Source organism: Echiichthys vipera (genome assembly GCF_963691815.1).
Source record: "Echiichthys vipera genome assembly, chromosome: X".
Taxonomy (NCBI): Eukaryota; Metazoa; Chordata; class Actinopteri; order Perciformes; family Trachinidae; genus Echiichthys; species Echiichthys vipera.
Window position 1 is genome coordinate 45,202,136 of NC_139825.1, and position 26,273 is coordinate 45,228,408.

Sequence of the window (26,273 nt, forward strand, 5' to 3'; positions counted from 1 at the left end):
GTGTCCTGTGATAGACTGGCGTCCTATCCAGGGTGGACCCCGCCTCACGCCCGATGTCAGCTGGGATCGGCTCCAGCACCCCCCGCGACCCTGACCCCGTGATAAGGGGCTGAAGATTGATGAATGAATGAATGAATGAGTTTGAGCCACTTTGCTGTTTACAGAACCTTTTCACTGCTTCATCAGTGTTTCTGCCAAATCTCTATATTTCCTTGTTTAAAATGGTCGCAAGATGCAGTTCCTTTCCAAACCGCGACCAGCGCCAAACCTATTTTTAGCCTAAATGCGATACGTCCTCTCGTCCAATCAGAATTCAGTGAGCGTTCTATGTGATCCAACATGGCGGCGCTCTGAAGCGGGAGAGTTTTTTGTTTTGTCCGTCCGTTTAACATGTTCAGACTGAGCCATAAAACATTTTGACAAGATACATTGAATATTAACCAAATGTGTGGGTCTGGGTAAAAAATGTAATTTTCCTGAAAACTATTAAAATGGATTTATAGCGTTTTGGAAAAGAGCTCCTCAATTCTCTCCTCAGATTTGCTTTAAACATAATCTAACCCTTACTCTTACTTACTTTCCATATTCTAAGGCAAATCAGCATTCACTACAGTATTTGGAGTTGATAAAGTTAAACAATCATTTATGTCTTAGAATAATAAAAAAAAACACAGCTCCTGAATCATTTTATCTTGGTTTCTTCAATACCTAAATCTGAATGTTACCAATGTTTTAACAGTAATCTCTGCTGTGTAAAATCTTCTACAACGTTGAGTCCTCTCAGTTTAGCCAGCAAAGGTTTAGGGCATGGGTGTCAAACTGATCCGGTAAAGGGTCGCTGTGGCTGCAGGTTTTCATTCTAACCAATCAAGAACACACCTGACTCGACTTACTCAATCACCTGAACTGTCTTCACACAGTTGATTTGTTGGACCAGGTGTGTTTTTGATTGGTTGGGATGAAAACATGCAGCCACACGGCCCTTTACTGGATCAGTTTGACACCCATGGTTTAGGGCACAATGCTTTTTTTAGGGGGGGACTGTTATAGAGTGACCCAAACGACAAACCATCAAGCTCAGTTAAGTTCCTAGCCTGGATTTCTAGTAATAAGCTTTATTACGAATGCCATTGGGATGTCAATAATGATGTTGAGAGACTGGTAACTATTGCTTCTGTTTCTGCTTGATCTGACAGAAAAAAGGGAAATGACCACGACCTATAAACACCACACCAATGTAAAGTCAATCAAGATCATCTGTCGTCGTGGACGTCGTATATGTATGTATGACTATGGCGGTATGTCACACAGTGTTACGATTGTGGTCTTTTCACATATTTTCGTGAGATCAGGTTGTTCTGATTCATGAATTGGGAGCTACAGTTGCATTACAATGTCAAATATGTATTTATGATATATTTACATCTGGTTCTTGCAAGATTTACTTATAATATTACTTGAAACAAGTTAATTTAAAGAAATTTACCTTGTGTTTCACATGTCAAACTTAATAAAGTAGTTAACTCCAGTTTGTAGCACAGCTCTTCTTGAAATGCTTTATTCCAATGAAAGCATATTTTTCAATAAAAGCTGCTCAATGTGACCTCAATCTCAGAGAAGAAAAGACATTTCACTACAGGGAACAATATGAAAAGTGCTTATTTGTTTTACATTGAGCGGTATCACGATTATAAGCTGGACTTAAGTCCACATTTCTGGCAGAACTTGCTGTGCAGCGACGCGGAGTCCAAGTTTTTTTTTTATCAGTTTCATTTCTTGCCAAAGTAATTTTCCGCTGTGATCAGAGTTAAAAACACTGAGGCTCCCTTTTCACCAATATCTGCGTACATTATCTAACACAAGCTGGCAGAACCAATTACAAAGATACATTTGTTCTGGTGTTTCAGGTCATAATAAACACTGCCTGCTTTCAAATCCTGTCTTAAAAAATACTTTTCTTCCTTGGCTTTCAGTACGAGCGCTGCCTTTCTTTGTATTTTGTCTGGAAAATTGTTTTTATTCATTGTGTTTTTACTTTATTTTATTGTACAGCACTTTGGTGAACTACTGTTGCTTTTAAATATGCTGTATAAATAAATTTGATTTGATTAATTCAAGGGCTACACGGTGGTGTAGTGGTTAGCACTGAGAAGGTTCTTCTTCTCTTCTGTGTTGAGTTTGCATGTTCTCCCCGTGTCTGCGTGGGTTTTCTCCGGGTTCTCCGGTTTCCTCCCACAGTCCAAAGACGTGCAGGTGTTCGGTTCATTGATGACTCTAAATTGCCCGTAGGTGTGAATGGTTGTTACACTGTTCGTCTCTATGTGTCCTGTGATAGACTGGCGTCCTGTCCAGGGTGTGCCCCGCATCACGCCCGATGTCAGCTGAGATCGGCTCCAGCCCCCGGGCCCCCGACAGGGACAAGCGGTTGAAGATGAATGAATGATTAATCCAAGCAGGGTTGTTAAAGTCGATACATTTCGTGCCAATTTCAGTATCAGACTCTTTGTCCACATTAAATGTATGTTTTACATATTTAATTCAGTGAAGTTTCAGGCCCCGCTGGGAGTCAGTGAGCAGATAATAAAAAAACATAAATTTTGAGCCTTACAGAAAAATTTGTCAGTAATTTAAGGTCTTCTCTGCTGAGACTACTGTCCATGTGTACAGTGGATGTGAATTATTATTATTATTGTTGTTTTTGGTGCTGAAATATTTTTAAAAGGTACATTTGAAAGGCTCAACGACAACACTGTTGCCTTTAATCATTGAAATCCATGTCTATGCTAATGAGAGCAATACAATGCACAAAAAATTAAAAACCCTCAAAATTAGAGTGAATGGAAATCCAAAAGCCAGAATCAGCAATTGAATGTAAATAATACTAAACACAAGATGATGATGATGATGATGAAGAGAAACTAGTACAGCGTGATTTGCAGAAACTAAATCTAGTAAAAAATAGTAAGTAAATCTGTATTTGAAGAGCTCGTTTGAGACACTTTGCTGTATAAAGAACCTTTTCACTGCTTCATCAGTGTTTCTGCCAAATCGCTATATTTCCTTGTTTAAAATGGTCTCAAGAGGCAGTTCCTTGCCAAACCGCGACCAGCGCCAAACCTATTTTTAGCCTAAATGCGATACGTCCTCTCGACCAATCAGAATTCAGCGAGCGCTCAATGCGATCCAACATTGCGGCGCTCTGAAGCGGGAGAGTTTTTTGTTTCGTCCGTCCGTTCAACACGTTCAGACTGAGCCATAAAAAACGTTTTGACAAGATACATTGATTTTAACCAAATGTGTGGGTCTGGGTAAAAAATTTAATTTTCCTGAAAACTATTAAAATGGATTTATAGCGTTTTGGAAAATAACTCCTCATTTCTTCCATAACATCAAGAGGATCTGAGCTCAAACAAAAAACAGACATTTAACTTTATGTTACCAAAGCTGTGGATGTTTTTTCCAGTCTAAATATGTATATGGCGTGTATATGTGTGTGTGTGTGTGTGTGTGTGTATGTGTGTGTTTCCTTTTGACCTCAGCCTCTACACATTGCAACATCCCTTCCATCTTTGAAAAGCATTTCCAACCTGTTTTTGGTTCATTTTGACTCTTTCTGCAAACTTGGACTGAGATTAATTTAAGATATTTTTAAACAGTAAAACCTCTCAGGCTCAGATAGTCTCATTTGATTAAGATCAGCATTGAAATAATTTGTTTCAGAATATTAACTTTGGAAATATTCCAGTGGAAAATAACTAACGGCTGTGATATAAGATTGGACTCTGTCTAAAGTGATGAAACCAGAGTGGAAGGAAAGGAGCAGAAACGGAAACAAACCACACTGGCTGTATTGACATTTGTCAAAATGTGTTAAATGTTAAAATTGCATCAGGGAGTTTTGAATATGATTTTATGGTAAGCATTGATACAACAATTAGGGGCAGGTTCTCTAAAAGCCAACCCTAACGGCTTTTCCATCAGTGTACGAATGATAATTGCATTAGTTGCTGATGATTTTATCTGAATCCTAGAAAAGCAATTATATCTACGTGGTCTCATGGGAGGGCGTATAAATAGCACGCCACTTTTAATTACTTTTCGTGTGCAAGTCTACGCATATTAAGCTTTTCGCGTGTCATTTAACGCCCGTCATTTCAGCCATCCTTCACATGGAATATTGATTTAAAAAATACCCTCTGACAGAAAGCTCCACCACTTCACACGTGGGTTTTCCCTCATTGACATTTGTGCGTCAAATGACAACGCCATCTCTGCACCATGCAAGTCAATTGAGACTAAATGGCGTGAAATGACACGCTAAAATCATACGATGCGTTGTAATTATACGCGAGATGGCTTGAGAAATAGAGTGTCATTCACACGCCTTTTGGTGAGACCAGGCTGATTATATAAATTCAAGTTAATTTAGCATTACTACAGTAAGGTTCCTGGTTTGGTTCCCTGGGCAGCAGCATACATGTGGATGGAGTAAATGAAATGAGTGGCACTTGTTCTCATGCAGGAATTGTTGGGTCTCTGTAAATCATGGTAAGTCATGGAGTTGGGTCTAGACCTGCTCTATATGTAAAGTGTCTTGAGATAACTTTACAAACACTAGGGCGCACTCACTCCTTTCGGACCAGGCCAAAACAGGTTTTTCGGGTCAAGCCTAGTGCGTTTGACCAGTGTGAGTGCTACCGCTCCGCGCATAACTGTGGCCAGCTGGCCGTCCACGGCCCGTCTTTTGTAGAGCGCTTTTGCACATGTAGGAGCATGAGCGTGCGCACGTGTACGAGCACGAGCAGGAGGCCTATGACGGTTCTGACGTCATTTATGTGCGCCTGTTGGGACATAGAAAATAGAAGGACAGACCATGCATGGACATTTAACAACAACAACAATGGTGGTGAAAGGTTCACGTTGGTGTGATGTGGAGGTGGAGTGTTTACTGCAGATTTGGTTGATGAAAAGATTCAAAAACAGTCGACAAGACGCACAAAAACTCTGAGGTCTACGGAAAGATTTGTAAACAAAGCGGCGCATCGCGATGACGTTAATCAATGCGTGTGACATGTTACGGCGTGATGGCGTATGGACAGCAAGAAGCATTGGCCGAGGCCCAGGTAGTGTGAGTACAAACGGGCCTGGGGCTCGGGGGGAGAGGGAGGGGGGACAAGTACCCTAAAGCCCGGGGCACGGTGCGGGAGGCCAGTTTGAGTGCGCCCTAAGGTGCCATTTAGCAAGGCATTCAACCCCCAACTGAACCCAAGTGGAGATGCCCCCCCCCCCCCCCCAACAACTGGAGGAGAAATCTGGTCAGGATGTTCAGCCCAAGATAATCTGGAAATGTGAGCAGTTTACAAATCCAATCAGATCCAATCTTAAACCTCTTGAACTGCTCCAGACTCACCGGTGCCACTCTATTATTTTCAAACATGAGGCTAATGTTGGCTAGGATACTGTTGACAGATATTATAACTGATCTCATCGATATCTAGGCAAGGTACCCTTGTGCCACGGTATTTGACACCCTGGGAATACAACAGTGTTTTCTTCTCATTGTAAAACATTATTCCAGTGAGTTGTCGCAACATGTCTGGCTCCAATTTGTTTACATCTGCTTCCCCATGAGATCACATGAGTTGGTGGTCAAGATCATTATAATAATATCCTGTTGTGTGTGATGCAAATATTGTATTGTGTGCATAGCTGAGATTAGAGTTAAAAAAACATCTGTGAAGATTCTTATGTGCGTGACGTTTTCAAAATTGATTTTAAAGGTCTCGTAGTCTGAGAATGACTTCAGTGGGCAGCAGGTTCACTGGTTGTTCCAGCTTCAAGTGTGTGTGTGTGTGTTCCTTTAGGAGAAAGCCTGTCTCTCAGTATTACATGCCCATTTAAATATAGTTTTTTTAAAACATCTTATCCATTTGATCTGCTGCTTTATAACTGATTAAAAGCGTTTATTTGTTTAATAGTTCGCCATCCTTCAAATGAGGTTCAAATTATGAGAAGTCACGGCTGATTTCTGTCTAATTTGCACCTTCAAAGCATGACAGAGTTGCACAAAATGAGGCCCAGATAGTTTTAAACCTGTTTGATAAACTGAGCGTCACTGCTGTTCCACCCAAGAGACCTTGTTACACCTAGTGTTGCTTTCATCCACGAAAAAGATGACGAAATATATTCGTCAACGAACCTTTATTACGTGACGAAAACTAGACGAGACGAAATGTCTCTTCATTTTCGTTGACGAAAACGAGATGAAATAACGTTGTTTCGTCTCGTTTAGTCACGTTATTATTATTATTATAATTTAGAAGTTTCTCTCCCGGTCTCGCGTCTGGGCGACGTCACTTCCTCAATCCCCACACGCGCATTATTTAGATTCTGAAGATGCCGCTGCTGTGGGTTAACGTTACCGTTAGGCTTAGCGACAACTTAGGTAAGTCAAGTCATAACGTAACAAAACTTTCTGTTTTAGAAAGCTCATGCGACATGAGGCTACGGTTAATGTGTCGGGTTTTAACGCTAGCTTTAGACGTTTGCCACTGGAGCTGAGAACGTGTGTGTGTGTGTGTGTGTGTGTGTGTGTGTGTATGCGTGTGTGCGTGTGTGTGTGTGTGTGTGTATGTGTGTGTGCGTGTGTGTGTGTGTGTGTGTAGTTGAACATGCATGTAAATCTGCATGGGTTTGGCTAAAAGAAAATGTTGGTTTTCGTCAGTACTACTAGGTACTTTTATGATATTGATTAAATAAATTAAAAGCATGACAGAGTTGCACAGAATGAGGCCCAGATAGTTTAAAACCGGTTTGAAAAACTGAACGTCACTGCTGTCCCACCCAAGAGACCTTGCTACACCTGGTCGAGAGAGATCTGAATAAGCACGACAAATCCACCATGAGACAAAGGTTGTTAATGGCAGGACTTAAAATGTCAGTTGCTGAATGTTTTGGAAGAAAGAAAGCCTGTCTCTCAGTATTACATGCCCATTTAAATATAGTTTTTTTTAAAACATCTTATCCATTTGATCTGCTGCTTTAATAAAATTGACTGATCAAAAGCGTTTATATGTTTAATAGTTCGGCATCCTTCAAGTGAGGTTCAAATTATGAGAAGCCACGGCTGATTTCTGTCTAATTTGCACCTTCAAAGCATGACAGAGTTGCACAGAATGAGGCCTAGATCATTTAAAACTTGTTTGATAAACTGAGCGTCACTGCTGTCCCACCCAAGAGACCTTGTTACACCTAGTGTTGCTTTCATCCACGAATGACGAAATATATTCGTCAACGAACCTTTATTACGTGACGAAAACTAGACGAGACGAAATGTCTCTTCATTTTCGTTGACGAAAACGAGACGAAATTACGTTGTTTCGTCTCGTTTAGTCACGTTATTATTATTATTATTATTTAGAAGTTTCTCTCCCAGTCTCGCGTCTGGGCGACGTCACTTCCTCAATCCCCACACGCGCATTATTTAGATTCTGAAGATGCCGCTGCTGTGGGTTAGCGTTACCGTTAGAGTCAGGCTTAGCGACAACTTAGGTAAGTCAAGTCATAACGTAACGATACTTTCTGTTTTAGAAATGACAATGTGTCGAGTTTTAACGCTAGCTTTAGACGTTTGCCACTGGAGCTGAGAACGTGTGTGTGTGTGTGTGTGTGTGTGTGTGTTTTTGTGTGTGTTTTTGTGTGTGTGTGTGTGTTTGTGTGTGTGTGTGTGTAGTTGAACATGCATGTAAATCTGCATGGGTTTGGCTAAAAGAAAATGTTGGTTTCGTCAATACTACTACGTACTTTTATGATATTGATTAAATAAATTAAAAATTGCATTACTAACAAGTGACTAATATACAAGTTTCTTTGACTAAAACTAGACTGAAATGCTCAGACTTTTAGTCGACTAGACTAAAAGTAAAACAGGCGCCAAAAGCAACACTAGTTACACCTGGTCGAGAGAAACCTGAACAACCACGACACATCCACCAAGAGACAAAGGTTCTTAATGGCAGGACTTAAAACGTCAGTTGCTGAATGTTCATATTTGTGCATGTTTTGATGTTTTTTTCTGGGCAGCCGAAATGGCAAAAAAGAAAACTGATATGTGGCAGGAACACAACTGCAATGTGTCTTAAGGTAAAATACTGTAAAGATATTCAACAGGTAAGAGAGACAGAAAAAGGGAAAATACATACTGGTTGTTAGTTTTGAGTGTTCAACAAACAACCTGATTTCATAAAGAAACACTCACCTCTCATGGGTGAATGGAGTCCATCTCTGGTGATAGGTGATTGTTCTCCTGAGCAAACAACAGAAGGAAAGACCAGAGTCAGAACATGCCAAAATATAAACTAGCTAAACTCTCTGAATAATCAGTGAATTTGGAGTCTTTTATTCTGAATATCTTCATACAGATTCAGCAAAAGACAACGTTGCTGTAAGATTTTGGATTATTTCCCGCAAAACTTTAAAGAGTCAAAAGAAGTTCATCTGACATCTTCGGTCTACAGCTGGGGAAGAGCAGCAACCCCAAACACAAACTGGACTCTTTGGTGGCGGTGTCTGAGAGACGGATGCTGTCTAAACTGCACAGCATCCTGGACAACAACTCTCACCCTCTCCACTAGCTGCTGACCTCCAGCAGAAGCACCTTCAGCCATAGACTCATTCTCCCCCGCTGTAACACTGAACGCCGGAGGAAGTCTTTTCTTCCGGTGGCCATCAAACTTTATAAATCATCTCCCCCTGGTCAGGTAAGGAACAGTGGAGACACTGTGTCCTGAAAATGTCACTTTGTCACTTTATATCATCACTGCACCACTTTATTTAGTTGTACTGTCACTTACTTCAGTAAGAAATGCTGCTATACTACACTGTCTCTTTATATCACCACTACCACAGGAGAAACCAATGCAGGCATTTAGTAACTTTATTTAACGGAAGGGTTGCGTTCAGGCTTCGCCACGTTTGTTCTGGCTTCGCCACGTTTGTTCCGGCTTTGCCACGGTCCGTTTCCTTGCTCCGTCTGGCGAAAACACCCACCACGAACTTTTCAGAAGCGTAGCGCTGGCAATGCTCAGCTGTTCTTTGCTATATAATTATCCTTGCAAGATCACAAAATGATAAATGTGAAATCATGTGATGATCTGTACAGTTATGGTCATAACAGTAGAACATAGAACAGTAAGAAAAACAAAAGGTTACTTTTCCTGTGGACTTTCTGGTGATGTGATGGATTTCCTGTGATTTTTCCTAGATTTTGTGCTTTAACCATGGGTAAGTACTTTATATCACCACTACTTCACACTATTTATTTATTTAATGTTACTGTAACTATCTGCTGCTACACTTACTGTGCTTTAGGACATGCTGCTACATTTCACTGTGGTTTACTGTAACTTAGCTGCTACATTTTTATCATTTTTAACATTTTTAACACTTATAACTTATCGCTCCTTCTCACTTATCTAGTTTGTACTTATTTTATTTAATCTGCTGCTAAACTGCACGCTGCGTATTGTTGTATATTGTATAAACCTACGCTTAACCACAATGTCTGTTGCACTCTGTCACACTTAGTTCATTGCTTGATTATTTTACGTTAGCTTTATTTGATTTGATTTATGTTTTAAGCTTATTGTTACTCTGATCTTTTCCCATCTTTGTATTGAAACTGTTGCAAAATAATTTCCCTCGGGATAAATAAAGCTTCTTGAATCTTGAATCGTATACCACAACCAACAAATACAGCAAATCATCAAATACATTGGAATATTAAGTATTATGATGGGAAGGTATTATAAGCATTTAAGCACTACAATTAAAAAAGCATCACATGATGTAACAAATTCATCAAGTACAAAGTCCCCAGTGACTTTTTGACCTGCTATGAACAACATACAGCTTTTTATACAACACACTCCAATGTATGAAAGAAAATAAGTGTTTGTTTTCCTCTCTGTGAGGATACACTGGGATTTAACTCCAATAGGTTTTAGAGGAAAATACAATTCACCAGATAATGCTAGGAAATTGGATGATTTGATGAAAACATAGAGGATACATCCCTGTGATTATATTTAAATTATTTTAACATCCGGCCATTTACCAAGACAGCAATCAGTCGCTGCCTCCGCTGCTGTTATTTTATATGTAAACAGAGCAGCTAAGGTCAGCAGCAGTAGCAGCACGGAGTGGGAGAGCGGCTGTGTTTATTGATATTTTCCATAGCTGCAAGATGAAGTAACAGTAAGTAGATAGAAATAGTTTGCTGTGGTGTTGCGCCATGCTGCTGCCGATTCAGATACAGAGCAATGAAGTCTGGAAGGACCTTACAAATCCAAAGACCTGCTATAGCTGAGGCAAATTAATACATCAACAAATGTAAGAAGACCACTCATTCACACTCAATCAGGTTATAGAAGTTAATAAAATTATATGAGGAAAATCAGGGACACGGCTGCCTGAAATAACCGCAGTCATAAGATAGATTTTGTGTTATCATCAGCAGTCATGCTTGTCATATTTACTCAATCTTAAGAGCATACGTCCAATTTTTTAAGCATTAACATGTGTTACGATTTGAAGTGCTTAAGGCTGCCATGACTGCCTGACATCCAGTGTTGATGTTGGCTCAGTGACGCCGTTCCTCCCTCTCTTCCATCCCTCTCTGGTGATGATGGCTCTTTCAGTTACATTAACAAACCATTTAAACAGACAAGGAAACATCTACTTAAAATGAGCATTATCAAAACAAATATTACTCACCATTAGTATGAATCTCACACAGATCTTTCTTTTACATTGTTACATCTTTCATCTACATCGTTTCTGTATAAATAGTCTTGTAATGGTAGTTTTGTAGTTCCCCCACATCACAGGGATTGTGATTCAGCAGACGCAGCAGCCCCGCACAAACATCAGTGAGCCAAACTCATTAATGATGCTTTACATTTTGTTAAATGTAGTCTGTTATTCGTCAAATTGATTAAATATCTCCTCACAGTCCCCCTCCAGTGTTCATACACAGCCCTGAATCTGTTAATAGGAGGCAAAAAATGCGTCTTGGACCAAGTAACACAACAATATTCCCTCCGTGCTCTCCTGTGGATGAAGAGAAAGGCATTGGAAGTGAGAGGCAGGGTCGTCGTGTGTCTTACAAGATGATCTCCAAAGGCCCCCACACCAGATTGTTTAAAGGTTAGAGGCCATTGTTCCCCCCTTGTCGGCAGTCATGGCGAGAGGCATGGTAAATCTGGTGCACGCTAACAATCTGAAGAGAGCAAAGGCTACATAAAAAAAATGTAACAAGACTTAGAGGGCTCATGTCAGCTCAAGACTTAGAAAAACGTGTCCATGCCTTTATAACCAGTAGGCTAGACTACTGTAACGGTCTCCTCGCAGGACTTCCCAAAAAAACTGTCAGACAGCTACAGCTCGTTCAGGACGCTGCTGCTTGAGTTCTGACAAAGACCAAAAAATGTGAGCACATTACACCAATTCTTAAATCATTACACTGGCTTCCTGTACGTCAGAGAATTGATTTCAAATCCTCCTGCTCACATATAAAAGTATATCACTGATATCCTCCCACTACATAAGCCTTCTAGATCACTGAGATCCTCTGAGGCCAATCTGTTAGTGGTTCGCAGAGTAAACTCAAATCAAGGGAAAGCATCTTTCAGACATTATGCAACAAACAGCTGGAATAAACTTCCTGAAGATGTGAGACTTTCGCCCACTCTGACCACTTTTACAACTAGACTGAACACTTTTATGTTCACCTCAGCTTTCTGCTCAATCTTTGCACTTTTAACGTCTGCACTGTTTTTATTATTGTCTGTGTTTTTATTCTCTTTGTCTTTCTGTTATGCATTTTAATTCATGACATGCCTGTGAATGTTCTCATTCGTCCAGGTCATCGTTATCCTCAAAGCAATTTCAGTCAAAAACAACTGGACTGGTTGTTTGTCTAGGAAGACGTTTCACCTCTCATCCAAGAGGCTTCATCAGTTCATGTACGCATCTGACCAGGCTGGGACTGGTCCAACTAACTGGTGTGGAGATCCAAGTATTTAACCTCTCACAAGGCCGATGATGTCACTGAAACCCTTTGTGCTCCAAGTGCCCACGCCCGTCGTTAGAGTGACAGTCGGTGGTGGGCAGTTGGTTTCGACGTCGTTAGTGCTCTATTGAGTCTGAACGACAGTCGTTGGGGTCACCCGGGCCATGTGTGAACAGTTGTCCTTTGAGGTTAGATTGTTGAATCTCCTGGGAAGGGACGAAAGGGCGGCATTGTAAATTGGAGATAAGTGGTGTCTCAGACCCCCTCCTCTGTTTAGCGATGGTTTCTCCACACATAGATGGCTTCTTTTACTCCTCTTTCAAACCATCTGTCCTCTCTGTCCAAGATTTGGACATTGCTGTCATCAAAGGAGTGGGCTTTCTCCTTGAGGTGTAAGTGGACAGCCGAGTCCAGGCCTGAGGAGTTAGCTCTCCTGTGTTGGGCCATGCGTTTATGCAGTGGTTGTTTTGTTTCTCCAATGTAAAGATCTTTGCATTCCTCGTTGCATTGGACAGCATAAACCAGATTGCTTTTGTGGTGGTGTGGTGTTCTGTCCTTCGGATGTACTAGTCTCTGTCTGAGAGAAAGCGGACCTCTCACTCCAGAAACTCACATCAATCCTACCTGTCTCTATCATGGAAAGAGTTGTGGATTTCACCCAGAAAGCCCAACTATCTCAGCACAACAAGAGCAAAGAGAGACGAACCAAGAAATTTCACAATTTGCAATCCCGGGACACTGGCAAAAACACAGAAATACTCACTTGGAGGCAAAAAAATGACTTTCCAGCAAAGGAAGAAACACAAAACCGATGGGTTAAGAATTTGTCGGACAGAGATCTTTCCCACCCAGAGAAGGAGGTCTTAGCCAAGGGCTTGAACTTTGCCATGACACCAAAAGAGGTACCCGTTGTGGAGTTGATTACGGCTACGGAATCAGCTATAAAGAAAAACAACCTTAATGGAACTGAGGCTGAACAGCTAAGGTTGAAAGTGTCAGCAGCGTTGTCCCAGGCTAAGGTCCCCCCATCCAACCTCACCATTGAGGAGAGAAAAGCAGTAACGGCACTGAGCAAAGACCACAACATCACTATCCTTCCAGCAGACAAGGGTAGATGCACAGTTGTTCTCAATACAACTGATTATCAGGCAAAGATCTCTGCATTACTCAGTGACTCTAACACTTATGAAACTCTGAAACGAGACCCTACCAGCGGTTACAAAAAGAAGGTGATAGAATGTCTACAGCAACTACAAAAAGAAGGAGTCATTAGCAAACCACAGTATTACAGGCTCTACCCCCAGGACTCAACCCCCTGTTTATATGGACTCCCAAAAAATCCATAAAGAAGGGGCCCCGCTCAGGCCCATTGTCAGCAGCATAAACTCGGTCACTTATAACATTGCCAAGCATGTTGCCAATATTCTGGCACCACTGGTGGGAAACACCCCACGCCACATCCAAAACTCCATGGACTTTGTGAACAAAGTCCGAGACCTAAAAATGGATCCAGATGAAACCATGGTGTCCTACGATGTGACTTCCTTGTTCACCTGTATTCCAACCATGGAGGCCTTGGCCACGGTAAAAGAGCGGCTCACACAGGACATTTCCTTACAAGACCGAACAAATCTCAAACCAGACCACATTTGCCAACTTCTGGATTTGTGCCTGAATACCACATATTTCCAGTTTAATGGCATTTTTTACAGACAGAAACACGGCTGTGCCATGGGTTCACCAGTGTCCCCGATTGTGGCAAATCTGTACATGGAGGAGGTAGAGGGCAAGGCGTTGAACTCCTTCAAAGGAGTAACCCCAAGCCATTGGTTCAGATATGTGGACGACACATGGGTTAAGATCAAATCCAAAGAGGTGCAAACTTTTACTGAACATATCAACTCAGTGGACAGAAACATCAAGTTCACCAGAGAGGAAGTTAAAGACAACAGCTTGCCCTTCTTGGACTGTGACGTCCATATGGAGAATGACAGGAGCCTCCACATAGGGGTATACAGAAAACCCACTCACACGGATCAATATCTACTGTTTGACTCTCACCACCCTTTGGAACACAAGCTTGGCGTTATCAGAACACTGCAGCACAGAGCTGATAACGTACCCACTAGCTCACAGGCTCAAGGGGAAGAACGCAAGCACCTGAGAGGCGCCCTCACAACTTGTGGCTACCCCAGCTGGACCTTTGTTAAAACGGCAGCTGCCTCCAGAAAGAAAACCAAAGTGGTTGAGAAAGAAAAAGATAACAGGAGAAACAACATAGTCATCCCATATGTGGCTGGGGTATCGGAGAAACTCAGGAGGATTTTCAACAAACACTGCATCCCTGTGCATTTCAAACCCAGTAACACACTCAGACAGAGACTAGTACATCCGAAGGACAGAACACCACACCACCACAAAAGCAATCTGGTTTATGCTGTCCAATGCAACGAGGAATGCAAAGATCTTTACATTGGAGAAACAAAACAACCACTGCATAAACGCACGGCCCAACACAGGAGAGCTAACTCCTCAGGCCTGGACTCGGCTGTCCACTTACACCTCAAGGAGAAAGCCCACTCCTTTGATGACAGCAATGTCCAAATCTTGGACAGAGAGGACAGATGGTTTGAAAGAGGAGTAAAAGAAGCCATCTATGTTAAAGTGGAGAAACCATCGCTAAACAGAGGAGGGGGTCTGAGACACCACTTATCTCCAATTTACAATGCCGCCCTTTCGTCCCTTCCCAGGAGATTCAACAATCTAACCTCAAAGGACAACTGTTCACACATGGCCCGGGTGACCCCAACGACTGTCGTTCAGACTCAATAGAGCACTAACGACGTCGAAACCAACTGCCCACCACCGACTGTCACTCTAACGACGGGCGTGGGCACTTGGAGCACAAAGGGTTCCAGTGACATCATCGGCCTTGTGAGAGGTTAAATACTTGGATCTCCACACCAGTTAGTTGGACCAGTCCCAGCCTGGTCAGATGTGTACATGAACTGATGAAGCCTCTTGGATGAGAGGTGAAACGTCTTCCTAGACAAACAACCAGTCCAGTTGTTTTTGACTGAAATTGCTTTGAGGATAATTCATGACATGTTGCTGTGAAGCACTTTGAGTCTGCCGTGTGTATGAAAAGTGCTATACAAATAAAGTTGCCTTGCCTATATTATTTGTTTGGGTGTTGAGTTCAAAGTTTAAACAATCTTTTTCCAACACATGTAAGCCTTGATGTAATAAATCATAAATTAACATGCTTTTTTTGGGAAAATCACATTCTTAGTCTGGCGATGGGTCTGTTATCGAGTGGGTACGAAATCGTGACTAAAATGAATAGACTGGATTTTTTCAAAGAGCCGAGCTCTACCAACAGCGGGACTCCTGACTGTTGCAGGGGAGATCAGATAATCCATGAGTTATTGAAAGAAACATATAATAGCCTAAATGTGTGTTATTTAGTTATGGGGAATTTAACAGCTTTAACTACTTCCCCAGAGTCAGAAACTATTAAACGCCTTACTGCTGACTTTTAAAAAAATATATTTGGTGTAATCTGAAGTCATGTAAAACAGCAATATGAGGGTATCTTGTGTCTTAAGCATCAAATAACATAATCATGATCTCACAATTATCTGGGAATTTAGCGAAACTAATAAAGTCAACAGTGAGGGAAGACCCAAGGTCTCAGACTTTAAAAACCCCTAGACTAAAGCTTTAACCCTGATCTTGACAATAACTGCTGTATCAGTTATCAGGGGTCCAAGCCTGAGAGGGCTTGGACCATGCGATGGAAGCAGCAGCGTGGCTCCAGTACCAGCAGTGCTGGGAACCCTGTTGTTTTCACAAGGATTTTAATTTTTTTGATTTTTCCATTGGTAATAATTGGATGGTCCTGACCAAAAGTTATCAAAATAATTTTGTTAATTTTGTTGTTGTTGTTTTCTGTTATGCAGAATTCATCATATCTTAGCAATTACGAGTCATCATCCAGGAGGTGGCGCTGTTTAGAATATCACTCATACTGGAGTATTAACCGTACAAGCTATGGAAACACAACTTTCAGGGGAGGTAAAAACTGCTGCCCCCTCACAACACACCAAAAATGACACATGTCATTCACTAGCTGGGACAATAATCAAGGAAAAGGCATTTTGGCCGCTAACAACTTCCACATTTTATATTGCAAATATAGATTTCTAACATCCACATGTTCTCTGAAAGGCGCTGGATATTGGGATTTAGACCACGGAACATTTCTGACGAGTACTTTTTGCACAAAATTGCAAAAACTATAAAAACAATTTTTTCAACTCAAATGTCTAGGAGACCAATCACCACAAAACTTTGCAGGAATTATCCTTTAATCATCTTGTATGTGTATATGTATTTTATGAAGAAACAACTTATTGTATGTTGTACTCATAACAGGAAGTATTGTATATATTTGCAATACTTAGACCAAATGACATCAAACTCAGATTGATAGTTGTCCATGGAAACATCCGACTATGTGCAAAATTCGAGGTCAATCGGAGAATAGTTGGCCTGTTACAAAAAATTAAGAGCCCAATCACCATGAAACTTTTCAGGAATTATCCTTTAATCATCTTGATTAAAAGTTATCAAAAATAATTGTAAAAGTCCAAAACGTGTATTTTGTGAATAAACAACTTCCTGTATGTTGCACAGTATTGTAACAGGAAGTATTGTATATCCTGAAATAATTAGTCTGATTAACATCAAACTCTGACCCATAGTTTTCCATGGAAACTTCCGGCTCTGTGCACATTTTGAGGTCAGTCGGACAATAGTTGGCGCTGTTACACAAAATAAAGAAATACACAAACCATGCAGAAAACTTGTCCTAGGCCAAGAGTCTCATCAGTACGAATCTTGCACACATAATCTTTCTAACCCTATGATCAAAAGTCATCAAAAGAACTTTCATAATCCAAACAATATGAAAGTTATAGAGGAAAGAATTGGTACACTGTGGTCACAACAGGTCAACAACAAGATCCTCGGGGGATCCGCGGGTTCGGCTCCGACCTGCGGCCCTTTGCTGCGTGTTTCCCCCTCTCTCTATCACCCCATTTCCTGTCTGTCCTTTCTAATGAAGGCTTCACAACTCTTAGAAAAATGATCTTTAAAAAAACAATACAACAAGAAGTGGTGCGTTACTTTGTACGCTTTACTTTGACCCTTTGTTTTGCTGACTAACTGTCCAAAACCCAATTTACAGCATAAATAAAAAAGCAAAAAATCCAGACGTTTGCAAGATTGCAAAAAGAGGACATTTGGGGATTTTGCAAACTTAATTTATTATCATGAGTTTAGTTTGATTCACACCTTTTTAGCAATGCCTCAGTGTGTTGTGTCAAAACTTTAAACCACTTAAGGCGAAGCTAAAGAGGATTATTAATAACTTTTCTTACATCTCTTTTCCTCACTGTTCAAGTTTTACCACACCTTTTCTCAATTCTTCTCTCTCTCTTTCATACACACACAAACACACACACACACACACACAGGTGTGAATACCAGCATGTGGTCGTCGGTGTCGTCCTGCGTATGCTCTCCCTCCTCCTCCTCTTCCTCTTCAGGGTCGCTGTTCTGTCTGTGCCCCTCCTCATCCTCCAGCTCTGAGCTCGACTCCTCCCCATCCTGCCATGCCTCCTCACTCTTACAGTCTTCTGCCTTCCTCAGCTCTGCAACATACACACACACACACACACACACACACACACACACACACACACACACACACACACACACACACACACACACACACACACACACACACACACACACACACACACAGAGGCCCAAACAGTTAGCAAAATGTGGAAAATGTATAAATTGATCTGGAAGCATCGAATTGTCTGCCATTGTCAAATTATCACAATACTCATACTCAAATTATCCAGATATGTGCTTTGTGTGTGTGTGTGTGTGTGTGTGTGTGTGTGTGTGTGTGTATGTGTGTGTGTGTATTAGACATACTGTACATGTGAACATTAGCACCATGTTGTAATTGGCTGTGTTGTCATGGGGCTTTGGTTCAATCACTGCAATGCAACAGGAAATTACACGTTACCTTTGTTTGTGTTCTCAGAGTCCCTGGTTGTTAAACATGGTTAAATGGCATGTGCTCTATGCAATTCTGTTTTGTTATGATTTCCTCACTTGACAGTATATTCTCATATTTTTATTTGACCATTCTTGTGTTTTTGTTTGATCTATTTGAAAAGCACTTGGTCATATTTTGTGTTTTCAAATGTGCTCAATAAATTAACTTCACTTGGCTTTTATTAATATTATTATTACTATTATTATTATTATTACTATTACTGCTACTATTATTATAACAATTGTTATACATTACACATATAGCAGTGTGATATACTGCCAATCAAACAATGAGTACAGCCAATCACATAAAAATATACTGGTAGGGGGTCCATATGTGACTTGGCTGGGAACCGGAGGGTCGCTTGTTCGAGTCCCTGTGTGGACCATGAATGGAGTGTGGACTGGTGGCTGGAGAGGTGCCAATTCATCTCCTGGGCACTGCCGAGGTGCTGTTGAGAAAGGCACTGACGCCCTAACTGCTCGGGGTGCTGATCCACTGGCAGCCCCCCTCGCTCTAACATCTCTCCATTAATTGCATGTATATAGGTCCTGTCTGTGCATGTGTGTGTATTTCAGGCCTGTGTGATTCAGAGGACTGGGATCAAGCAACATACACATTTTTGTTTACACTAAGTTTTGTTTTCTTAAGCTGTGTCCCCAGCTCCTGTTGCAAATGTAAGTTCAGCACTGAACACTGTCCAGCTCGACATGCCTTCAGAGAAACTGTCAAAATCCAACACAGAACGTGCTGGTTCTGCTTTCTTTCCTCCTCGGAGTCTGCACTGCAGTGTAATCCCACCTTTTGACTGGCTTGGTGGGGCATTCTGACTAGTAAGACAAAAACATATTTTCTTTTCAGACAGTAGTTCATTTCATGAGGCTGTATCTAAAAGTATTCATATTTGGAAATCTATGATTGTATGGAAGACATTTTGCAGGTTAGTACAGAAACGTTATATGTTACTTCTGGAAGTTATCAATCAATAAAGATTTATACAAATAAAGAATGTTTCCATAGCTGCTCATCTCACCCGTGGAAGCCTCCATGTTGTTTGAACGGAACCGGAAAAACACGGAGAACTGGGACGGAAACAGAGTCAGGTTTAACGAGTCTTTAATAATAAACTACATAGAACAGCGTCCAGTACGCAAGGGAACAAGGAGTGGTGTCCAAGTGAAGGTGCTGCTCTCCTGAGCGTGTCCAGTGTAGGTGAGGTAGCAAACAGCAGCGAGACGATCACGGGTAGAACACAAGCGGGAGGTAGGCAGGCAGACCGGGAACAGGCTCACGGGTAACACAGAGATGATGTAACGATCTGGCGCTGAATGTCGTTTGCATCTGTCCTCCACCTTCTTTATGTTTTAAACTGAGGTCAGTGTAATATATGTTTTTTTAGTTTCTCTTCTTTCTAAACTACAACATTTACCAGAAAAGGCAAATTCAGAGGTCAGATATACACACATAGAATACAGATTGGATTTATGAGTTGTTATTCGTAAGATATAACTTTCAGAGGCCCTCAGGTCTCCCACTTCCTCCTCTGAGGATTGTGCAGGTCCAGAAATCTGGAGCTTCTTTTCATGGCGGTCTGAAGTGCAGCCTGACAAGCAGATGGGAGAAATATTTCTCTGCCTCCCTGTGGGCCCTTCTGCATGCTTTTATCTTTATTTTCGTTTTTAAGCATATTTATACGTATCATTAGATTTAAAAAAAATAAATTATTTTGCCTTTATTTTACCAAGTTAGTCCAATTGAGATCAGAGCTCTTTTACAAGGGAGACCTGGCCAAGACAGAAGCAATACAGTCACAGTATAGAAATCAGAAAACAAAAAATAAGCCAAATTAAAGCTGCAAGCTGCACTGAACGGTGCACGTCAGGGAGTTGGCTGGTCGGCAGCACTTGTGGCAGTGTGCTTTAGATATTGAGAATTTCATGTAAATCTGATTATTTTTTGTCATATAAGTCTGATTTCCTATTTCCTATTGCCAGATTTATCTGTTAGTCAATATTGGCATGGAGTTATCTTCAGGCCTTGACTCTAATCATCTCTGGGAAATGTGAACCAGTTTAGGCAATTTATGCTAAAGTTAGAGAGACAATTCAATTCAATTCAATTCAGAAAACTTTATTTGTTCCCGGGGGGTAATTCAGGGCAAACAGAGCAGCAAACTTCCTGTTTATGGCGGGTGGCACAAAATGGCTGCCATGCCATTACCCAACATACACAAAACAGGTATTGTGTTTCCCTACATCAAGTGTAGAACCCACAATGTAAGTTTCATGTAAATCGGTTGATAGGCTATCGTTCATTTGTCCTGCTATCAGTAGGGGGCGCTATGCTTCTGACTAAACATTTTGATAGAGATGTGTTCAGGCCTGGACTGTTATGAATCATGAGAAATGTGGGGCATACCGGAGAATGTATGTTGAAGTTACAACCACTTCCTGTTTCAAGGTGAAGGATGGTTGCCATGACAACAGAATTTGATGAAAAGCCAAAAGCTACATGATCTAGCATCATGAAGGCATTAAGTCTGTGCGGACCGGATTAAAGGTGGATGTGTCCAATCGGCTAGGAACAGGACATCGAAAATATCTAAAATATAACTTCCTGTCGCCAGTGCGGGGCGCCATGACTACGATTAAAAATTTTCCTACATAGTGTATGTGTTCAGGGCGGGTCTCTTATCAAACATGTGAAGTTTGGGAATGATCTGAAAACCTGGTGTGCAGTTTCAACAGTGTCTTTCGTCATGGCGTTCCATCGAAATTCGCCGTGCCACCACAGCTGTGCTATTAAACGACATCGCCCCATGTTCACAGGGACCGTTTAGCCCGCTTTCGTACTCAGGCCCTAATAATCATTCCAATTACAATAGTGTCCCCGCTGACTTAGTCAGTGCTCGGGCCCTAATAATTATAATCATAATAATAATAATAATAATCATTACAATTACAATAAGGTCCTAGTCGACTTATCCGGTGCTCGGGGCCCTAATGAACAAAAAATCAGCATTGAACTGGCCCCCCAGGGGGCCATTTCGACCGTGTTGTTGGAAGCTCCTCTCCTGTATGCATGCAGCTTAGTATAGACATGCTTTGATAAACACTGAGGACTGAAGATTTTCCTTCACACTATGACTTAATTTCTGCATGAAGATTTGGGGCAGATTGGAAAAAGTAAAGTTGAGCTATGACTACTTCCTTTTAGCAAAAATGCTAAATGTAATTAGGGGGCGCTATAGAGCCGAAGTGCCACGCCCAAGGCCAATTGTGGCATCAAATAGAAGTAATTACTAGTTGAAATGTGGGTGAACCATTTTGTTAGTTTTTGTGCATCCTAAAGTCCTGAAACATGTGTTCGTAAAAGGAAAATTGATGCACGAAATCCAAAATGGCTGACTACTTCTCTGGTAAAAAAATTCCCAAACTGTATGTGCTCTTTAAGATGAAAGCAATGATCCCCCTAAATTTCATGAACATCAAAAGAACTTTATCCCAACCATGTGCATTGCGTTTGGGGGCGCTATGGAGCCCGCTGGCCACGCCCGACCCAATGACTTTAGAACTTTGCAATTTTTGCTACTTCTGACCTGTGTGCCAATTGTGCCAAAGTGCCGGGGAAAATGTTGGCCAAAAAGGGAAGACAAATAAAGAGGAATTTCACCAAGAATGGCCTCATAGTTTCAGTAACGCATTGGTTTATGGACTACTGTTTTGAAGCCAGGAGTTTATATTTTGGCCATTGACATCTTGGTTCTTTGGAGCCAGACGTATTTGGATGAGACAGTGGAGTAAAGTTAACAGCTAACACTAGCTAGCTAGGTTAGCAAGATGTATCCATAACACTAACTGTGCTATTAATTGGGATGCTAACTTTGGCTAGGGGAAAGTTGATGTGTTTTAAAGTACATCTAAACAAGCCAAAATGTTACAATTAACTTACCCGTTAAAACCTTAAAAAACAATGTGAAAAAGTCATGTAGCTCTGCTTCCACCTTTTGTTCCATATCTGCTTGTAATGGCTTCTGAAAGATGCCACTGCGACCGACCTAAAATAACCAATGAGGGCAGAGGAGCCTCTGATGCAGCGTCAAATAACTGCTCATGAACCCCAATGAAACTGTAAAACTCAAATACGAATCCAAGATTCTGTTACTGTATTGCTAGTTTCAGACATATATTTTAATTCAGGCTGGGACTTAAATGCGTTAATTACGATTAATTAATTACAGAAAAAATAATGTGACAAAAAAAATGCAATTAATCGCAATTTCTTTTTGCGTAGTGTGAAACGTTGCTCATAGCACGAGTTCCCGTCCGGCCTGTAATACTGACGCACAGGACGCAACACAAGAGAAATGAAACCGATGAGATGCAAGGTGATGAGTTGTTGCCAGGTTTAGTGGGCGGACATTTGAATTCTAAAAAACGACGGAGTGAAAACGTGGATAAATAATACGGCTGTTTAAAAATTGTGCAAGAAAGCCTTCACCTACCACTGGAGCTTTTCAGCCTCTGCATCGACCCCAATGCCGAACATGTTGCAGCTAACGTTAGCACAGAAAACCTAGCAGGGACTGTCGTTAGATGTTTTGTTTCTGTATTTTTAAAAACATGGGAGAAAAATCTTTCTATGTTTAACTGTTTATTTTATGCCAAGCTTTCCTGATCCTAATTTGGTCAGTGCTGCCTAGTTTCAAAGGCACCCATTGACACTGCGTCAGAGACTCTTCGGACCAAATTCAGTTTAATACATTATCTTTCCAAAAGAAATAAAGAAATGCATCCTCCACGTATTGATAAGAAAACACCCCACTATAAAATCCAAAGTAACTTTTACGTCTTAATTTGCACATGTATTTTTTCATGGGCAGAATTCCTTTGTTTCAGCAAGTATTATTATCATAAAAAAAGCAGACTCAGTGAATTTACGTTGTTGAATTAGGACATCAAAAACCCCTGTATATCTTCTAGAGACAGCAAAGGAAGTCACACTACTGAGAAAAGATATATTTCATGTTCTTTCCTGCTCATTTCTTTTGATGTGACAATTCATTTTTCTCTCCAGCAATGTGAAGAGCACATGTGGCTCCCAGAAAGTTTCTAATCAACATCATTAAACATTGGCTGAGTCACCAAAAAACGTCTGAGCTTTGGGGTATGACACATGCACAAAGGGACTGATGCTGCAGTATTGGAGGGTTACAGCAGATGGGGCTTAGACATGAAGTTCACCAGAGAAGAAGTCAAGGACAATAGTTTGCCTTTCTCAGACTGTGACGTTCATATGGAGAATGACAGGAGCCTCCACATTGGGGTATACAGAAAACCCACTCAGGAGGATCTTCAACCAACACTGCATCCCTGTGTATTTCAAACCCAGCAACACACTCTAACAGAGACTAGTACATCCCAAGGACAGAACACCATACACCCACAAAAGCAATCTGGTTCATGCTGTCCAATGCAACGAGGACTGCAAATATCTCTACATTGGAGAAACAAAACCACCACTGCATAAACACAAGGACCAACACAGGAGCGCTAACTCCTCAGGCCTGGACTCTGCTGTCCACCTACATCTCAAGGAGAAAGCCCACTCCTTTGAGGACAACAATGTCCACATCCTGGACAGAGAGGACAGATGGTTTGAAAGAGGAGTAAAAGAAGCCATCTATGTAAAAGTAGAAAAACCATCGCTAAACAGAGAAGGAGGTCTGAGACACCACTTATCTCCAATTTACAATGCTGCCCTTTCATCCCTTCATTCAACAATCTTACCTCAAAGAACAACTGTTCACAAATGGCCTCCTGTAACTCCAATGACTGTTGTTGTAACCCAATAGAGCACTAACAAAGTTGAAACCAACCTCCCACCAAAGACTGTCACTCCAACGATGGTCATTGGCACTTGGAGCACAAAGGGTTCCAGTTCCATCATCGGCCGAACTGGACAAATAACCAAGTCCAGTTGCTTTTGACTGAAATTCCTTTGGAGAAAACAGTCCACATGGTCCTCCAACCCCTTGCTATTAGTCTTCTTGAATCCAATGATGGTTCTCATGCCACTCCACACATCCCTCATGTTGTTTTGCTGGAGTTTGTTCTCCAGCTTTCTCCTATAATTGTCTTTAGCCTCCCTGATTTTAATTCTACGGGCGTACTCACACTGTCCGCCCGTACCGTGCCCCGGGCTTTAGGGTACTTGTCCCCCCTCCCTCTCCCCCCGCTGGCCAGCTCGTTTGTACTCACACTGCCTGGGCCTCGAGCAAATGCTTCTTGCCTGTCCATAAGTCATCACGCCTTAACACGTCACACGCATTGATGATGTCATCACGATGCATCGCTTTGTTTACAAATCTTTCCATAGACCTCAGAGTTTTTGTGCGTCTTGTCGACTGATTTTGAATCTTTTCATCGACCAAATCTGCAGTAAACACTCCACCTCCACATCACACCAACGTGAACCTTTCGCCACCTTTGTTGTTGTTGTTAAATGTCTGCGCATGGTCCGTCTTTTTTTTCTTCTTTCTATGTCCGAACAGGCACACATAAAATGACGTCAGAGTTGCCGTCGCCTCGTGCTCATGCTCATACACGTGCGCACGCTCGTGCTCATACATGTGCAAACACGCTCTACAAAAGCCCACCTCTCTCAAACGGGCCGTGGACGGCCAGCTGGCTGCAGCTAGGCGCGGAGCGGTTGCACTCACACTGGTCAAACGCACTAGGCTTTACCCATAAAACCTGTTTGGGCACGGTACAGAAGGACAGTGTGAGTGCACCCTAAGAACCCCTTGCACTCCTTACCTCTTCATGGTTGCCATCTCTGAATGCTCTCTTCCTTTCATTTAGGATAGCCTTAATGTCCTTGGTGATCCAGGGTTTATTGTTGGTATAGCAGGTTAAAGTCCGATCTGGGAAATTGCAGTCCATACTAAAAATTATGTAGTCTGTGATTCACTCAGTGAGCCCATTGATGTCCTCCCCATGTAGCTCACAAAGTGCAGGCCAGTCAGTCACTTCAAAGCAGCTTTGCAGTGTCTCATAAGCCTCCTCAGACCAACTCCTCACAGTCCTTGTGGTTGTAGGCTTCCTCTTTACCAAAGGAACATAGCAGGGTTCGAGGTGAACCAGGTTATGATCTGACCTGCCCAGAGGGGGGAGAGAAGAGGCGATGTATGCATCCTCAATTTTAGCATACATCAGGTCCAGAGTCCTCTCCTCTCTGGTAGGGCAGCTCACGTACTGTTGGAAGGTCGGCAGAACTCTATCCAAGATGACTTGGTTAAAGTCTCCCAACATGATGATGAGGGCACTGATGTGTTGAGTCTGGAGTCTGGAGATGGTGGTGTGCATGATTTTGCAGGTAGATGTCGGGTTTGCAGAGGGAGGGGTTTACAGAACAACAGTGATGACATGCAGGATTTCTCTAGAGTCCAATGGCCAGCAGTTCAACATCCGGGCTACAGAGCTGTTCTTTAACGGTGATATGACCAGGATTACATTATCTGCTGTTTACCGTTTACTGTTTACTGTATGAAGTTGGGAAAGGGCCATTACCCCACCACTTTATGCCCCCCAGCCTGATTTGGTGTCACAGCTGGTGTGATTCCATTGCACGATGGTCTCTACTGTTTTGTATGTTACTGTTTTGTTACAGATGATTCAAATAACCATGGCAAACAGCTTGATATACTTTCAATCCAATTATATTTCTATGTTCTATGATCATAGCTGTATTGTTTTTTTTTCTCCACATACTTGACAGTGATTATGTTTGCCCAACAGTTGGCTATGGGCAAAATCACATCAACATAACCAGAGGATATGTTTACATATGCTTCACTCACTCTATTCCCATTACTCCCGTTATGATTGAATCATTTCTGTGTGTGTGTGTGTGTGTGTGCGTGTTTGTGTGTGTGTGTGTCACCTGTGGCTGTGATGTGTGTATCTTCTGTGATCTGCTCCAGTCTGCCCAGCAAAGCTTCGATATTGGCTTTGATCAGAGTCAACTCTGACTTGATCGCCTGAATCTCTGCACCTTTCATTG

General features: G+C 41.7%; 1 protein-coding gene across 1 annotated transcript in view; it reads right to left on the reverse strand.

The window, feature by feature from the left end:
• Window positions 1-8,260: 8,260 nt before the first annotated feature.
• Window positions 8,261-26,273, reverse strand: part of raly (RALY heterogeneous nuclear ribonucleoprotein) — a gene marked incomplete at both ends in the record, with an annotated part of 51,100 nt that continues 33,087 nt past the window's right edge. The window contains 3 exons of the mRNA XM_083939855.1: window positions 8,261-8,305; window positions 17,624-17,787; window positions 26,154-26,273. Coding sequence (XP_083795981.1) covers window positions 8,261-8,305; window positions 17,624-17,787; window positions 26,154-26,273 — 329 coding nt within the window. The remainder of the gene's footprint in view (window positions 8,306-17,623; window positions 17,788-26,153) is intronic.